Here is an 18643-nt window from a genome sequence, read left to right on the forward strand (position 1 = left end):
TGTTTGAATTTATTATTATTACTATGATAGGTTTTTTTGGCAATGAAACATTCTGGGATAAATATTCTTGAATTAGAGATCTGTTCTTTTTTTTTTTTTTTTTTTTTTTTTTTTTTTTTTGCGGTATGCGGGCCTCTCACTGTTGTGGCCTCCCCCGTTGCGGAGCACAGGCTCCAGACGCGCAGGCTCCGGACGCGCAGGCTCAGCGGCCATGGCTCACGGGCCCAGCCGCTCCGCGGCATATGGGATCCTCCCAGACCGGGGCACGAACCCGTATCCCCTGCATCGGCAGGCGGACTCTCAACCACTTGCGCCACCAGGGAGGCCCAGAGATCTGTTCTTATACATTAGGCAGATGACTTCCTTAGGATACAGTCTTAGTAGACTTAGTGATCAGAAGGTAGGCATCTCTTAAAGACTTCCAAATACGTATGGTACTTTAGAAAGGTTGAACCTATTTACATTTTCAGTACCAACAAGATGTTAAAATAATTTTTAAAATAGTTTAAAATTAATTTAAACTTAAAATATTCATATGTGGATAAAGGTCAGGTGGAAATGCTTATAATATTAGGAGAGACTTTAAAAACTGTCTCTCCTAGTATTATAAGCATTTTCATCTGACCTTTATCCACATAAGATTACCACTTAAGTATAGCCATAGTGCATGTTCAATTTTACTTTCTGACTTTTCTCTACTTAGTATTATTTATAAACAGTTTTTCTTTCTATTGTATTATATTTACGACAGTGGCATACCATGTGTATATTGATGTAATTAATATAATGTATTTAACCAAGTATCTGTCATTGGATGTTAGCTTATTAGCAGGTTTTTGTTACTATAAATAGTCTTCTTCACATTTCCCTCCTTCTGAGATGCCCCTTCAAGGGCGTAGTTTGAAGTCCTATGACGCTGAGCACAAAAGTCAAATCTGAAGTTTAGCCTGAACTCTCGGCACGTCTTTCCTTTGTTTCTGCACTCACTCTGGGTGCTTTATATAAAAGCCAAAGACATGTGAGAAAGTGACAAGCTGATGTCTGTCTACGGGGGCAGAACAACTTGCAATGATATTTTCACTGGCAATTAGAGCTAGGGAAGAGATACAGTAACAGGTCCTGTAAATTCATACCTTATTCTGCTTGTTAAATGTGCTGCAGGTATTAATATCTGTCATTTGCAATGGCAAATGCAGATGCTAAACATTCCCCCGTAGTACCTCATCTCACACTGTTGTTTATTGTATAAAACAGTAGAATTTTATGCATTTGATAAGAACTGAAGCCAAAGGCAGTTCTGACAAAGAATGCCTAGGTTTTTCCTGTTTACCAGGCGCCACCCTCTGGCCAAAGCTTAAACAGTTTCCAATTCGTTTGGTTCGCCAATTTTGGATTTAATGACATTTTTAATTGGGGGATATAGAAGAGGTATGTATTTGCATTATCTAAAAATTTATGAATAAGTGACTTTCTGTTAATATTTTTATATCATGCTATCCTAAATAAGCATACATTTAAATTTCATATACAATATCATTTCATGGCTCTAGTATCCTCAACTGATTAGAATTGTTCAGTGTGCAGTACAATTTGGTGATTTTACTGGTACTGGTACTCAAGAAAAAGTGTTAAATAAATTAAATTAGTAAAATATTAAATAATATAACTAGTCAAATCGGATGGATATATAAGAAATATGATGGAGATTATATGTAATATAATTACATATACAATTTATTTACATACTAATATAAATATATTTATCCATATAAATACACATTAATATATTAATCCATATGTTATATGTAATATGTATTTTCTTTCCCAAGTGAGATAGTTAACTCTTTGGAAAAGTTTAAGATTCAAATTCAAATAAAAAAAATCAGCGTAAAGTTTATCCAACGGATGCAATGCTGATCCAGGATCATTTACGGCACATGTGTGTAGCTGCTTTATTGTGTCATGTAATAGCTACTTTCCCATCATACAGTGAGGAATTGAGTCATTTAGGAAAGGAGAGCAAAATTATGCCGTTTTATTTTAAATTGCAGTTTGGAAATTAAGAGTGAATCTGGGTATCGGTGTAAACTTGGTATCTGAGGGGGTGGCTAACTCTTGCAACCTGTGATGCTATATCAGATTTCTGTGTTAGATAACTTTATTTCTCCCCCAATTATCTTCTGTCTAGCTTATTAAATTGCAGAAGTTTCAAGCCTTCGACTGGGGAAGTAGTGCCAAGAATTATTTTCATTACAACCAGGTAAAGTCTTCAGAGTCTTTAGAATTAAAATGGGCCCTGAAAGCTCATCAAGGAAGCCAGCCTGAGTTATGAGGATTCTGGCTGGGCTCAGGTGCGGGGGGAAATGGTCGGGAGGGTTGACTAGGTAGCCTTGGTTTTCCCCCAGTCAATCCTAGAACAACCTAAGCATCCTGGTTCGTGCTTTGGACCTTGTCCTTTCCCTGGCTCTGTATAAATAGTCATCTCTGTCATCGGTCATGGATAGTGATCAGGTACACAGACCTTAAGAGTCAGACAAACCTAGGGCTGTTACCTGGTGGCTGGGGGGCCTTGGCCAAATTGCATTGCCTAAACCTTTTCTTCCATATACAAATGAATTGACCACTTTTTGGGTGCTAAGGGCTCTAAAATGTGAGGCACTCTGCTCATGTTTTTCTTATTTAATTATCAGAATATCCCTGTGACATAGATGTGATGATGATTGAAGAGGAAGAAACAGAGGCTTAGGGAATTTCTGTGACTTGTGTCACACCCCAGAGGGAAGGGAGGTGTGGGTATGACTCCAAAGCTCCTTCCCAACCACTTGGTTTGGTTCTACAGCTTGGCATCAACTACCTGGGAGAATGACGCCTTCCTCCCAGGGGATGAAACTTGTTACCTTGCCCAGCACAGGGTAACAACTCGATAGCTAGCAGTTGTAATGGCTAGTATTCTTTTCTTGTGGGTTAGGTAGGCTTCTTTTTGTTCTGGTAATAGCAACTTAAAAAGTAAACAGAGTGATTTTCAAACTTTAGTCTTTGATTCTCAGATGAGATTTACTAATCAGTGTTTACTGGGGATTGTATTTTTGTCAATTAAAACAACAAAGACAAAGCTTTCTATGGGTTTTCATTACAGAGTTACCCTCCCTCTTACAATGTGAGAGACATGCTGGTGCGGACCGCTGTCTGGAGCGGGGGGCAGGACTGGCTCGCGGACGTCAGCGACGTCAATATCTTACTGACCCAGATCTCCAACCTGGTGTACCACAAGCACATTCCTGAGTGGGAGCATCTTGACTTCATCTGGGGCTTGGATGCCCCGTGGCAGCTCTATAATGAAATGATAAATCTAATGAGGAAGTATCAGTGAACGCCAGACTGGAGACATTTACTGTCAAGTCATGTTAAATTTGTTTGCTTAATTTCTCTAAATATACTTGTTCTCCTTTCCCAGGCATTTTGTGTTTTTATATCCAAGAAAATTTTGCCGTTGAAGATGTCCAGTTCTCTCCAATTAGGATAAATGCTTTCGCTTTTTCTGTTCAATCAAACAAACTGCCCGCAAACCTTTGATCCTCTCCCATGGGGAGGAGAGTGGTCTTAAACCTAAGGAGGGGTGGGTGATGGTTTGGAAATCCGCAGTTTCCACTGAGCGAGGCTGTGAGTGGAGACTGATCCCTGATTAGCCCATTTGAAGGTAGTGGCTGCAGGTGGGACCCTGGATTCAAGGACTGTCCATCAAATGCTCTCCTTGGACAAATGAAGCAACCAAAGCGGGCAGAGACAATGCCATAGGGCCCCCAAAACATAGATTTAGGGGTCTAATGTGATTTCTCCCACTACTCTGTAAGCTTGAAGATATATCTTACTTATCTCTGTATGCCCAGAATCTAACACAAAGCCTGGAATATTAGTGAGTTAATAAATATATGTGGACTGACAGAATGTGTGACAGGCGATGGACTTTGTCGTTTAGCTATATGAAATTAGATGCACAAGTAACATCTGGGAGGGTCTGAAGTGGAATCTGATTTTTCATGGCAACTAAAGTGAAATTGTAAAGAAAAGAGTAAAATTGTACTAGATGTGAAGGATATACGTCCCCAGGAGGATGCCACTCTCCCCACTGGCCTTATGTCCCCCTAAAGAAAGGACAATTCTTTCTCTTTTGACCAAGGCAAACTGGTTTGGCCAACCAGGTACAAGATTCTTGGGTCAGGGCCAGAAAGAACAGGACAGTGAGTGGATTTTTTTTTTTTTTTTTTTTTTTTTTGCGGTACGCAGGCCTCTCACTATTGTGGCCTCCCCCGTTGCGGAGCACAGGCTCCGGACGCACAGGCTCAGCGGCCATGGCTCACGGACCTAGCCGCTCCACAGCATGTGGGATCTTCCCGGACCGGGGCACGAACCCATGTTCCCTGCATCGGCAGGCGGACTCTCAACCACTGCGCTACCAGGGAAGCCCTGAGTGGATGTTTTTGTCGTTTTCCAGTAGTGGGAGAGAGCTCGTCAGAGAATGGCTTCTGTGTCGTAGGTGACTAGGTTTCCCTTCTTTGGTTGCTGCCATGGAGTCTCCTTCAGATGTCCTTGAGAACTTGTGGTCAGTAAATCTGCCACTCAGACCACGGGAATGAATGAGCAGGGGCTACATTCTATAGAGTCCACCTGTTGTTGGAGTGTTTTTCTCTTCACCTCCTTCCCAAACTTTTCTTTGGGGATTTTTCTTCAGTATGTGGGCCAGTCCAGAAGTGGAGATGTTGCATGGTGGGTTTTGCTACAGTTGGGCTACACGGTGCATTTGCCTTTATTGCTGGCCTCTTGCTCCTGATGCAGCTTTGTAGGTTCTTATATCTTTACAACCCCAGCTGCATTCACAGTTTTGTTTCACCGTTGGCTGACAGTGCAGAGCAAGATTGGACCTTGTTCCTTGAGAAGTCCTGTAACAGGTTGGGAGGAGTTCTGACTCTGTTCTTTTCCACTGGGTTTGCTATATATTCTTTTGAGCAGAACACAAAGATCTCCACAGACCTCTAGGGCAAGGAGAAGACTAGTTAATATTCCGTCAACTTGGAACTCCAAGATCTTGTGTTTACTTGGGTAAAGCCACTACATGAAGTCACAATTGAGAATGAAGTCATTTTTTTCATTCGCCATAAGGGGGCACTCTTGGCTCTGCTTCCTAACCTTTTCTGGGCTAGGCAGAGAACTTTGCTGATTTAGGAGCCAGCTGGTAATTTGAGGACTGGAAGACCAACCATGTCTGTGGTCATTTCTGTCCAGGATTATAACTAATTCTTGCCTAATTCGTAATATCTGAAAAATGTTCTCAAAGAATAACTGTGCCCCAAATGGGACATGAAAATAAAAACTTGCCGAATAGCTAAGAATGGTCAGAACCTCAGACATGAGGAGGAAGTGCGGAATGCTTTAACCAAGGCTTCACACTTATTAAAGACTATTGATATTATCTCCAAACGATTATTTTGTGTTTGTGGGTATGAAACGCGTTAATTTGTTAAATGTATACCTTTAAAGTATCCTGTAATTTTAACTCAGCATTTTTTTTGATATATGGAGAGATTTTCAAAATGTGACCCCTGAAAGACAACATCAGGTTATCATAATTCTGATTTTAAAAAAGTTTGTCAGTGATTCATTCAAGAGTATTTATTGAGTATTTATTGTACTGTGCAAGGTATAGATTTCAAGATCAATTCCAAACTAAACAAATAAAACCTTCTCTACCAACTTGGTTTAGTAGTACTAAAACAAATACCTCGCATTTTTACACTGTGCCTTCCGGGGTTTTGAAGCCTTCTCATAAGGCTTTGATCTTTACAGCACCCCTTTGATGGGTAAGGTGAGTATTTTCTCTGCTTTACAGGCAACGGTATGCCTTTTAATGGGGATGATTTTATATGCTTTATATATTTTAAGCAGGTTGTCGAGAGTTCCAACAATGTCAGTAGAAGCACCCACTTACATGTGACACAGATGGATCAAAATATAAAGAGAACACTTTTAAAGCCAAATATGTATCAGCATCTGTGTCAAATAAGGCCATCAAGGACTCTCTTGGGGGAGCTTATACCCTCCCCCCACCATGTTCTTCATCAGCATCCCCTACTGTTTTGGTGTTGATAATTATTGTTTTCTGAGTCTTTTGTAAACTGCCCTATAAATGCAACTCCGATGCCCCACTCCAACACCAAAATCCTCCTGAAGAGGTACCTACCTTGAAATTGACACTGACCAAGTTCTGCTCTCAGTCTGGCCCTTACTTCCTATTGAACCCTAGCTAGTCTTGACTTTTCTGAGACTGAGTCTTCATTTTTACAAGGAGGGATTAGATTTTGATCTTTGAGTTTGCTCCACCCTCTATGAGTTTTATGTGTTACAGCTGTAAAATGTTCAAACACTTCTCATCTCTGATACCCAGGAATAATCGTTTCGGTTAGATAGATGCCAACACAGTCTCCCCTAATTATGGAGAGAAAAAATAATCGTAAAGGCCATGCAAAAAAAAAGAGATTATGGGGCTTCCCTGGTGGCGCAGTGGTCGAGAGTCTGCCTGCTGATGCAGGGGACACGACTTCGTGCCCCGGTCCGGGAAGATCCCACATGCCACGGAGTGGCTGGGCCCGTGAGCCATGGCTGCTGAGCCTGCGCGTCCGGAGCCTGTGCTCCTCCACGGGAGAGGCCACAACAGTGAGAGGCCCGCGTACGGCAAAAAAAAAAAAAAAAAAAAAAAAAAAAGATTGTGTCATTGGTAAAGGGTTTTTCCAACTACATCTATTTTTTCTTGAGGGGGGTGTGGGGGCATTACACGTTGTCTTTTGGTGAGGTGGTACCAAATAGCTTTGAGATTGTGTTAAATATGCATAGACCTGATTGGTGTACTCTCAGAAAAGTGATTGGATCTCTGTCAGAAAGACCACGCCAAGATAAAAATACACAGAAGTCAAAACCAACTGGAGATGCACAAGAAATAGTGTGGCCAAAATCCTAATACCATCACAAGTCAGTAAACACCCCCTTCTATGGAAAACCATCCCAGTAATCCCAGTAAGTAAATGGACTTAAATGATATCAACCAGTGCCCCAGAAAAAATGATTCCTTTTTAAGCCTCGATTTAAAGCCAATATCTTCTAAAATGAGCACTGAGTTCACAGATATCTTTTGAACCTCATTATGTGCAAGGTATGATGCTTGACACTGTGGGAAAAAAAATCCTAGAAGATAGACTCTGCCCTAAAAACACCTATTCATCTAGCAAGCCATTAGCTAAATTTTGTGTAAGTTTAAAGTGTTTAAAGGTGCATGTTTGCCAATGCAGGAAATAGCACCACTTAAGGCTAAATAGGGCTCAATTTTATTTGTGTCCATTAAGTGATGCTGGTTTTGATCAGTCAAAATGTTGTGCCTACTGTTTCAGCATCCTCCATGAGAGAGAGTGGACAACTGATGAGATTTTAACTGACCACTTTCCTCGAGACAATTGCATTTGTAGATAGGAGGACACAGACTTCTGTCCTGGGGGGCTTCATGGGCTGGAAAGGCAGAGAAACTGGTGGCTATTCTTCAAAGTGCTACTGCAAGTAAGAGGGGAGAGCCTGGGCCAAGCAGGCTGAAGTTGTGGCTTCAGGTCTTGCTGCTCAGGGTTTTATGGAGCATATTCTAATAGGCTTAGGGATAGAGGACGGAAGAACCAAGTAAGGAAAAGAACGTGTTGGTTGGGGCTGGGGCCTCAGAGGAGGCAGTCCTGATAGCAATCTATTAGCTAAATCCAAATTAAGCAAATGAAGCCACCCACTTAAATCTGAGAGAATCCAAAGCATTCAAGCATGAGAGCTGAAACCAAAGAAAAGAACAGCATGTGCTGAATGGGAATTTGAAGGTTGACTTAATTTCTGTGGAGGGCAAATATTAGTAAATGGCATAAGAGACATTCAATTGTGTGGTGTAATTCTCAAATAAACAACTTCTTAAAAATCACCCCGGGCTTCCCTGGTGGCGCAGTGGTTGAGAGTCCGCCTGCCGATGCAGGGAACACGGGTTCGTGCCCCGGTCCGAGAAGATCCCACATTCCGCGAAGCGGCTGGCCTCGTGAGCCATGGCCGCTGAGCCTGTGCATCGGGAGCCTGTGCTCCGCAACGGGAGAGGCCACAACAGTGAGAGGCCTGTGTACCGCAAAAAAAAAAAAAAAAAAAAAAAAAAAACACCCCACCCGACCCCAACACCCCCCAAAAAATGTAAAGGAGAAAAAACTCTCCTCTTCTCTCTGAGATGCTGCTTGAGTTATACAAAATTCAAAGGTAGGGTGATGTCTACCAGGAATGGGAAAGAAGAAGGTGCCTGGGTTGTCCTAAAGGTGAACTGCCAAGAGCAGTGGAGGAGGGGGAAGATTGAAGAGAAGCCTAGAAAGGACAGGCTGTCTAACTGGGAGAAACCCCCCGCAGGGAGGCCAAGGGCCTGCATGGTACCTGTCTCTACTACCATCCAGATATCCAAGCAACATTAGAAAATTCACCCCCTTTCCTTTTTTGCATTGGCTGTCAAGAAGCTCAAAGCTGCTTCTGAACATTTATCTGATCAAGACATAAGCAGAATATCATAATATTCTTATGGCCAACTGAGTCTAAAAAAATTTAAAAAGGCTGCGGTAGGGCCAGAGGCTGGGGGTTCCAGAGAATGAGCATCTAAGGAATATCCATATTCCATTAGTGGCAGTTCAAGGAGGTTCTGAATTATGAATTGACCTATTATAGGGGTGTGTGTGTGTATACATACACATAAAACATCCCATATATATCATATATTAATATATATGTTATGAATTGGACTATTACATATATATTTTAGGCCCATATATTGGTCTATATTTTTGTTGTACTTATTTCCTCATAGTATATGGCTTTATATCTTTTATTTCTCTTTACATAACTTTATTTGATTTTAAATGCAAACTTCCTCAATTATTCTTTAGGTAAAAGGTGGAGTACACATTTAAAATAATATGTCTCATTCTGTAACTCTGTTCCAGGCACTATACTTTTCCTTCTGTAAGACCATGGCAATAATAATCTTGGCAGTGTGGCAAACCCTGCTCTTCTAAGGACTGGATGAAATCACTTCAAGTAAAACAGTTAATGCCTGGCAGACGTTACATAGTAACTTTAACATTATTATTATTGTTTTCTCATTTAATGCTTGCAGTAGCCTCATGCGATGGCTGCTATTGTTATTTCCCTTTGGAAAGGAAGGGGTGATAAGAATACACAAAGCTTCATGGAGAGAGGCGCTGGCCCCAACCTCATGGTCTGTGAGGCAAGAAGAGGCAAAGCTAGGGTTAGGAGTGATCCCTGGCTTCGAAGTTTCCGTCCCAAACTTCTATCCTCTAGGCGCCCCTTGTGTCTGGCCCCCGGGGTCAAACGCAGAGGTTTCTTTTCATTCAAGTTCCGGGGTCACCCCCTGCCCCCGCCCCGACCCAGCAGAGCTCTCCTAGTACCGACTTTCTCAGGCTCAGTCCAGGCCAGTCGACTCCAGCTGATGGTGGAGAAACGCAGAGGTGAGCGTGGCCTCGCCGGTGGGCTCTCTGAGTCTGGGATGGTTTGGGGAAATAGGCGTCATGGACGTGGGGCAAGTTGGCGTCGCGAAGCCAGCAAGGGGAAGGTAGGGAGGGCGTGACATCATCTGTTCAATCAACAGCCTCCCCTGAGGCTTCCAGAATGCAAAAATATTCCCTTGATTCCTCAAAGTGGGTGGTTTACTGATTTCACTGCTTCCACCCCAAACTGAGATGCAGAGGCTTTTAGCCAGATCTGGGCAGGCTCTGGATGTTAAATCCAGCCCTTGACTTTTTTTTTTTTCTTTTTTTTTTTTTTTTGTAAAGTGAAGGGTAACAGTCGCGGTCCCCTCTCTTCCCTCCGTGCCTCCAGGTTCCCTTCGCTGGTCTGGGCGACCCCGGCGCGCCGCGAAGGGACGACCCGCCCTCCAGGTTTTGGGGCTCCTCCGGGGGAGTCTGCGTGAGGTGGGATCTGGAGCAGTCCGCGAGCTGGCGGGCACAGCTCCCCAACGGAGACACTGAAACTGGAGGAGGTTCCCGTCCCGCCAGTCTGATTTCCTGCGCTGCTCGCCGCCGCGCGCCGCCAAAGACCCGCGGTTAACTGCGAAAGGTTAGTTTGCTGATCACTGCTGGTTAGATCCATACGGCGAGAGCAGAAAGAAAAGACCCGAAATACGAAAGGTACGTGGCTTTTTAAAGTTTTTTGTTTTTTAATGCAGTTACACTTGTATCCTTATTAAAACACATAGACGCAATTTTATGTATGTATGAAAAAACACAAGTAATTCTGCATTGGTGGCAAAGGAGCTCTTCCCGGTGATGATGGAAATATTCTTCATCTTGTTTGGGAATGGTGATGATCCATGAATTGAGTTGTCAGAACTCGTAGAAATTCTATACTGAAGATCTGTGCATGGTGTCGTGTGTAAATCGTACGTCAATTAAGAAATCAGAACGTAATCCTGCATGCCTAGAAAGTACTGCGTGCCATTGCGTAACTGCATACAGGAATTCCGATTAAATGCAGCTGTAGATGAGTATTTATAGCAACTAAGCGCAACTCTGTTTGATTATTTAATTATGCAAGCTGCCCGAAGCCGGGAAAGGGAGAACGGCGGCTGACATCACTCGGGGCGGGGCCGAAAGCCCTAAGAAAAGTCGGTAGGACCCGAGCGGCAGCCGCTGCCAGACACCACCTCATCATGAGCAGTCACAACGGCTCCGAGCTCCACGTCCTCTGCAGCTCCGGCCAGCTGTTCTTGCAGCCGCTCTGGGACCGCCTGAGGACCTGGGAGGCCCTCATCCAGTCGCCCGTCTTCCCCGTCGTCTTCTCCATCACCACCTACGTGGGCTTCTGCCTTCCCTTCGTGGTGCTGGACGTCCTGTGCCCCTGGGTGCCCGCGCTACGGCACTACAAGATCCACCCGGACTTCTCGCCGTCGGCTTGGCAGCTGCTGCCCTGTCTGGGGCAGACCCTCTACCAGCACGTGGTGTTCGTGTTCCCCATGACACTCCTGCGCTGGGCGACCAGCCCCGCCCTCCTGCCCCCCGAAGCCCCCGAGCTGCTCCAGCTGGTCCGCCACGTCGTGCTCTGCCTGCTGCTCTTCGACACCGAGTTCTTCGTGTGGCATGTGCTGCACCACAAGGTGCCCTGGCTGTACCGGACCTTCCACAAGATGCACCACGAGCACTCGTCCCCGTTCGCGCTGGCCACGCAATACATGAGCGTCGGGGAGCTGTTTTCCTTGGGTTTCTTTGACATGATGAACGTCTTGCTGCTTCAGTGCCACCCGCTCACTGTCCTGACCTTCCACGTGGTCAACATCTGGCTGTCGGTGGAGGACCACTCGGGCTACGACTTCCCCTGGTCCACGCACAAACTGGTACCTTTCGGGTGGTATGGGGGCGTGGAGCACCACGACCTGCATCACTCCCAGTTTACCTGCAACTTCGCCCCTTACTTCACACACTGGGACAAAATACTGGGAACTCTGAGGTCTGCTCGCGCCAGGTGACATGCAGGCACCCCTCCCGGCGTAGTAGTGTGTGCTGTGGTGAGGGGTGGGTGTACCTCAGACATTGTGCATTTCACCCTTGAATCGGAAGAGACACCCTTGAGGTTGCTTTTTTGTTTTATTTGCTGGAAACTTATAGAGAAAATCTGATGTATTTTTCACAATCTAGTAATTTATGTAATGTTTGTATATCAACAATTATATTCTTGATGTGGAATTCTAGCTCATTTCAATAGCCTTGATTTCTGGGTATAAAGTATCCAAAATCACTGGCGTATTTAAATAATCTCTAAAAGGGTTTGTTTGTAGAACAAGGAATTTTACTCTGTTTGAAGGTGTCCTAGAACTAGGCTAAAATATTTTTATGGAGAATCTGATCTGTGACTCTGTAAACAATGAAACATGTTCCTGCTGGACAGTGACTAAGATTATTGTACCTTTTTTCTTTGTTTTCATAGAACTGTACATTTATATAGAAGGAAACATTATTTATGCTTGAAAAAAAGTAAAAAAGGACATAAACCAAGCAAGTACTGGCTTCTGGCATTTTCACTGGCGTTTTGACTGATAGAAACTTGGATGAGAAGAGGGAGCTGGGATGGCAGGTGCTCGTCAGAGTCTGCATCAGTCCAGCTGTGGAAAGAGGAATCTGGTGGTGGCAGGTTTGGGGGAGGAGGAGCTTGTAGGAAAGGAGGTGGGAGAAGGGATCTGTTTGTTGGTTTTGGTCTAGAGATTTCACAGAGGGAAAAACACTGTTGTTCTGGATGTGTTTTAGTTGATTTCTGTGTAACAGAAAACTGATAAAACTTACTCTGTAAAATTTTACAGAGAGATTAACGCTGGGCCACCATTGCATTATTTGGAGGGGAAAGGGTGGTGTTGGGGGATGAATAGAATTAGTGAAGTGCCTTGCTTTGCAAAACCTGTAAGTCAAGTGTGTGCTTTAAAGGGGCTGATAGGTAGCGGAGGGATTATGAGTGAGCCCCCCCCCTTTCATAAAGCCACCTAATACAAATGACCATCACACATTGTCTCTGCAATCTGAGATTTTTGTATGTTCACTTTTCTTTATGAAGACGTACATGCAAACTGCATACTCCTTTCTCAAAGAAAGAAAAAAGTGAAATTTGGCCCTAGATCCCTAGTTCCTCACCTGCAAAAGGAGATTGATTGTGTCCCAGATGCTCTCATAGATTACTTGTGACAGTAAATGTGCCTACAACTGACTGCACACCTGTCACCCCTCATATACCCCATTCTGCTGCTGCATAATTGTTTTAATTTTATCTTTGGAACACCATTTAGATAGATAGGGTAAAGTTAAAAAATCAAGGCAATTTAGACAAAAGATCTAAAGAAAGGCAGCTTTGCATGGAATTCTAGGCTCATAATATATGCACCAAACTATCTTGTTTAAAGATGAAAAAAATCCATCTAAAGACTTTATATCCATACTCTGCCAAATGAACCTCCCTAGAAATATGTTACGGTGCTCCAAACCTTTGAAAGACGCAATCAGAGTGCCTGGCTGCTCCTCTGATTTTCTCACATTCCTTCCCAATAGGCGTGCCCTCTTGGCTTCTGCTGAAGTCACCTCCTCCTCTGTCCACAGCAGGACCATGCTGGGACTTAAAGATTATATCATGAATAAAAGTGAAATTCACAAGCGCAGGTAGTGAGGGGAAAATGCCTCACTGGAGGTAGTATGTTAGTATCATGAGCCAAACGGTGAGCAGAGAAAGAAAAGGGGGATGAACAGGCCGGTGTAGAATATATACTATTAGTTGCTTTGAGCAGCTTTAGGCATCCAAAAGCAGTCTGCAAATCTTGGATAATGACAATTTGTTACAGCTCACTCCCAGAGAATTTTTGAAATGGGTCATAATGCCTCACTGTGTAAGGGAATTTCCCATTTAGGACAAATTGTACACATGGAAATTAGTTGGGGTCAGAACACTTTCTCAGAGTTGGATGTCTTAGCAGTGTTTGATACCTTGCGGGGTGGAACTAGGGGAGTGGAGAGGACGAGCAATTTCTTGGATAGTTTTGAGAGAAGAAGAACAATGATAACGAAATCATGCACATTTGCGTGAACTTTCTCACATTGTTTCACTTGTTCCTTACACTCTAAGGGATGTAGAATAGTTATTACTTTTTTAATCTTAGTTTTTATTATCATTATTTTTCCATGTTATGGATGGAGAATTGGTATCTGCAACAGTTAAGTGACTTGCTCCGGATGATAAGATACTAGGATTTGGAGCTGGTTCTTGAACTTAGGTCTTGTAGTGTATACTATACCTGTCTTTGGATGGTGCTTATGGTAATCTTCACAACTGCCAGTGAGCTACAAACCCTGCAACACCAACAAATGGCCTCCCTCTGCTATTCCTCCCCTGTCAAACAGAGCATCCGCCATGAATTCAAAGCCTCTGCTTGGCAGGGGAGAAAGCCAGATTAATCTCAGCAGGACGTGGGAAAGCATGAAGCAGGTCAAAGGCTCTGTTTTCTGTACCCCTCATTGCACATCAGGGAAGAGTACACATGCTGAAGCCAGATTGCCCTGGGAGCGGTGTGAGGGGAAACTTGACTTGGGACTTAACTAGCTGAGTAACTCTGGACAAGTTACTTAACCTCTCTGTGCTTGGCTTCCTCATCTGTAAAATGTAGTTAATTATAGAACCTACCTCCTAGAGCTGTTGTGAGAGATTTTGAGCTACTCTGTGTGAGTGCTAGGTGGGTTGGAGGTCTGGACTGTATTTGTGTTTGCTACAAATGATGCTTCACGATGTGAGCTCCAGGACTGTACCAGGATCGTAACCTTCGGTCCACACACATGTTTGAGCTCTCCTGTCTACAGGGAACCAAAAAAAGCCAAGTTTTTGATCCAGCTTTTATCAAAGCTGCTTCTCTCATCATCCTTTCAAAGCCAAAGTGTTGGAAAGAGCCAGAAGTCTGTGTTTGTCTGATTCTGTTTCCTCACCTCTGAGTCATCATCCCACCCTCACCTCTTCCTGAGACTTTCACTCCCTATTCACTGCTATCTTCCTAATGATCAAATCCAACGACTTCCCACCCCTTGATTTTCCATCTCTTTGGCTTTGTTCTTAAGGTATTTGTTTCTGCTCACCAGCCTCTTAGAATGTGGTTCTTGCTTGGTTTTAGTGACGCTTCTCTATGTTGTTTTCCTTCCTAATTCTCTAGCTGTTTCTCCTTCCTTCAGTGGCTGCACGCTCTCCTCAGCAGGGAGGCCAGCCTCAAGGCGCTTCTCATTTTATTAAAAAATATCTATGTTGTGTGTAATGATGATCCTTCCTGCCATCTTCTGGTGCACCCTCTAAATCTCCGCTTGCATTGCATTCCAGTGCACACGTGGGCGCCTCTACGTGCACAGGCCATGTGAAAATGCATAAATGCATGACATATCTATACACACTGTATATGTACCTACCACGTGCAAACTGTGTGTCCACACACTGTTATACAGACACAGACATGCATTTGCCCACTGTATATGTGTATGTGAACATACACAGTATATGTATGAACACTATATATGTACAAACATACTTTATACACCCTATACATGTATATATGTACCCATAATATATATACACTATATATACATGTCAAACGTGACATATATAGAGACATTATATACGTACATCTACCATATATTATATATGCGTATGTAATATGCATATGTATATATGTGTGTGTATATACAGATATATGTGTATATGTATATATATACACATATGTATATACAGGTATATGTGTATATATACGGATATGTGTGTGTGTGTGTGTGTGTGTGTGTGTGTGTGTGTATATATATATATATATATATATATATATATATATATATATACTCCTCTCTCTTTCTCTAACTACACACACATACTACTGTTTCGGTCCTGTTTATCATTCATCTGTGCCCCTAGTACTATGCCTCATTCTTGATAAATACTGGTTCAGTGTTGTGTGAATCCTGGAAGCAGTAAAAACACAGATTTGCCGTTAATCATGTTTTTCTTCATTCATTCCCTCCTCCATCACTAGTCCATCCTAGCTTCCTAACTAAGGCCATGCCCACAACCCATAATCTCTGTTCTAGAGAAGTTCACAGTCTACTGGGAAAGAGAATCAGGCAAGCAAATGCATCTAATCTAATGTAGTTAGTGCTATAATGGGGGTGTGTTAACAGGTTGTTAAGGGAGCCCAAAGAAAGACGGGTCCTTTGAACACTAGAAATCATGAAAAATGTGTATGCATTCACTGGGCGGGGTAAAGGACATCCCTGGAAGAAGAAACAGCACGTAAATCAGAGAGGGATGAAGTAACAGGATATGCCAGAAACATGGTGGGAAGCTCCAAGCACTGGGTGAATAAGGAAGGAACGTCAAGGCATGTTGTCTCACCACTTGACAAGCTATTGAAGCTGCTTCAAACCGCTTGCTCGTTTGCCTATGTCACAGGGACTTGGGAGATTGTATGGAAAATTACTTTGAAATGAACATTAGGCCTTGCTATTATTTGTTGGTTTATAATGAGTACATGGATGAGTTGAAAACTGGACTTGGAAATGACAGGCTAATAAGCTTAGGTTGTATTCTTTAGGCAATGGTGGGGGACAGGGGTGAGAGTTCCACAGACCTTAAGCAAAGGGATGATGTGATCAGATCTGGTGGAAGAAGATAAGTGGCAGCAGAGAATGGTAGTGGTGATTCCAGTTAGGACTGTTGCAAGTTCTGCCTGGATTCTAATCCTGCCTCCCCCATTTATGAATTTTGTGTCTTTGAGCAGATAACTTCATCTAAGGTTCAGATTCCTCATCTGGGAAAAGAGGGTGGTAAGACCTACTTGTAGAATTATGGTGAGGAATAAGGAGGATATTTAGAGAATTTAGCACTCTGCCCCACATAGAGCAAAAACTGTAAATAGTAGTAGCTCTTTTGCTAGAAGTTGTTACAAAAGGGTTATAATTGCAAGTGTGAGATGATAAGCCTGCAGCAAAACAAGCCGAGAGAGAGGTGGAGACTAAGACATAGATTTCTCTTTTAACATAAAAACATAAACATAAAACATGGTCATGGAAAAATTTCAAACCTAGAGGACAGTGTAAGGTAAAAAGTAACAACCAACCCCATTCAATGAACTTACTTCCACCACAGATATAATCAAAGTTAACCCTTTTTTGGATGCCAAACGGAAAGTCAGTCATTCAGTGTCTTTTTCTCTCTTTCTCCCTTTCAGCTGGGATGCATTAAGTGGTTTGCATTGAATGAATGCATTAAAATAAAAGGAAGTTAGTGTGAACAGAAGTTCTTTGGACAAAGGCCCAAGAGCATTTCCTCCTTCTAAATATCTTTTGCTTATTTCTTTTTTCTATTCCTTTTGATCACTACTCAAAACAAGAAGAGAAACTCAAGTTGTCTCTCTTCCACAGCGCACAGAACTGCCTGGGGCCAGAGGAAAAGTGAGGTTTTCCTTGCTTCCCCTTCTCACACCTAGAGCGTTTCTTTGGTGCCTCTTACAGTGATTTTACTTTCTGCCTTCCAGCGAAGCAGTTGCCTTCTCTGCCGGGGAGAAAGGTCTCTGAAAGAAGAGGTCATGTCTTACAGATCTTTGATTCCTTCAAGGATCTTACACTTGAAAAATGCTCAATAAATGTCTTTGGAGGGGAGGCTCCAGGGCTTGGAGTCTGAAGAGCCTGAGGTTGAGCTGCCTGATTTTCTGTTTGGAGAGAAATCATTGAATCACGCTAAACATCAGTTTCTCTCTCTGTGAAATGGGTGGAGGTTGGGGTAATAATAACTGGCATTGCCTACTTCCTCAGGCTGCTGGGATGCTCCAATGAGATAGAGCAGCAAGTTGCTGAGTGGGTGTGGGACGATGTGGACCTTCGGCAGCTGGGAGGCACCAAGGTGCTATGGCTGCCATCTCCCTCCATCTCTGCCACACTCCTCCACGGATGGAGGGCTTCCTCCATCCAGCCCCTGCCTCTTGGGCTCCATACCTTCCGTTACTTGTATTCCTCTCCTCTGCACGCCCTGGCTCTTGCTGCCGTGCTGAATCTCAGGAGAATATAGGAAGAGAGGCGAGCTTTAGAGGGACCAGAAGCGGAGGAAGCTGGCCCCAGGGTAGCGAGCGCAGTTTGCAGAAGTAGCCGGAGCGGTAGTATTTGAGCCAGTCAGAAGTCGTGTCAATCTGAGACACGCCAGGAGAGGGCTCTTCTTTCTGTACTAAGGACGGGCTCCAAGCCAGGAGCTGCAGCCTGCTGGATAAGTGGAATTTGGCTGCAAAAGGCTTTTGAAAGAAGAAGCCTCTTGGGAGTTGGACAGTAACTGAAAAGAAGTCACCCTTCACTAGGCAGTTTGAGTTCCTTGTCATGAGGTGAAAAGGAAGAGTGACCCATGCTTGGCAGTGGGTTTGATCTGCCTGAGATCCAGCATCGCCGAGGGAAGATAGCTCGCATGCTGACACTGTCAAGCTCGGAGATTCTACAAACGCTAAGGCTGAGACACCATTGTCCAGTCTCTCTATTTTATGAATAGGGAAAACTATTGCTCTCCTCTATTCTGGAGTTGAATGCTGCTATGGGCAAATTTAAGGCCAAACTGATTTTTGTCTCTCTTAGGAACTTGATCTTCTTGGCTGCGATGTCTGAAGGAATGTTTATCTTTCAAGTCCAATAACTTTATTAGGATATGTCTACACATCCAGATAAATTCTGAGTCATTTTCCAGGGCATATGGTATTCTTTCAATGTGAAGATTTGGAACTTCTTTTATTTCAGGAATTTGTTTGAAAATTATAATTTTTATAATATATCTTTGTTTATAAATATTTGTTCTGATCCATTGTTCCTGTCTTCTTTGGATTTCCTTTTCCTATTTCTATATCTATTTATCCCTCAAATCTTGTTGAAAACAAGGGATATAGCTTCTGCCTTTCAAAGTGAACTCTTCTCTTTTAGAAAATTTATTTGCTGGCACATTCTAAGATCTGCCACTGATCAGCCTTCCTACCATTCTTTATGTTTCCTTTTGTGTGACTTCT

The 18643-nt window shown here is 43.2% G+C and overlaps 2 protein-coding genes across 2 annotated transcripts in view; both read left to right on the forward strand.

Annotated features, from left to right (window-relative positions):
• Positions 1 to 3945, forward strand: part of LOC132492668 (lysosomal acid lipase/cholesteryl ester hydrolase) — a 35633-nt gene extending 31688 nt beyond the window's left edge. The window contains exons 9-10 of the mRNA XM_060102387.1: positions 2189 to 2260; positions 3137 to 3945. Of these exons, the coding sequence (XP_059958370.1) occupies positions 2189 to 2260; positions 3137 to 3370 (306 nt within the window). The 3' untranslated portion in view covers positions 3371 to 3945. The remainder of the gene's footprint in view (positions 1 to 2188; positions 2261 to 3136) is intronic.
• Positions 3946 to 10768: 6823 nt separating this feature from the next.
• CH25H (cholesterol 25-hydroxylase) lies at positions 10769 to 12092 on the forward strand. The gene has a single exon (XM_060115479.1). It carries the CDS (start codon positions 10769 to 10771, stop codon positions 11579 to 11581), a length of 813 nt encoding a protein of 270 aa, XP_059971462.1. The 3' UTR covers positions 11582 to 12092.
• The last annotated feature ends 6551 nt before the right edge of the window (positions 12093 to 18643 follow it).

Source organism: Mesoplodon densirostris, chromosome 1, assembly GCF_025265405.1.
Source record: "Mesoplodon densirostris isolate mMesDen1 chromosome 1, mMesDen1 primary haplotype, whole genome shotgun sequence".
Taxonomy (NCBI): Eukaryota; Metazoa; Chordata; class Mammalia; order Artiodactyla; family Ziphiidae; genus Mesoplodon; species Mesoplodon densirostris.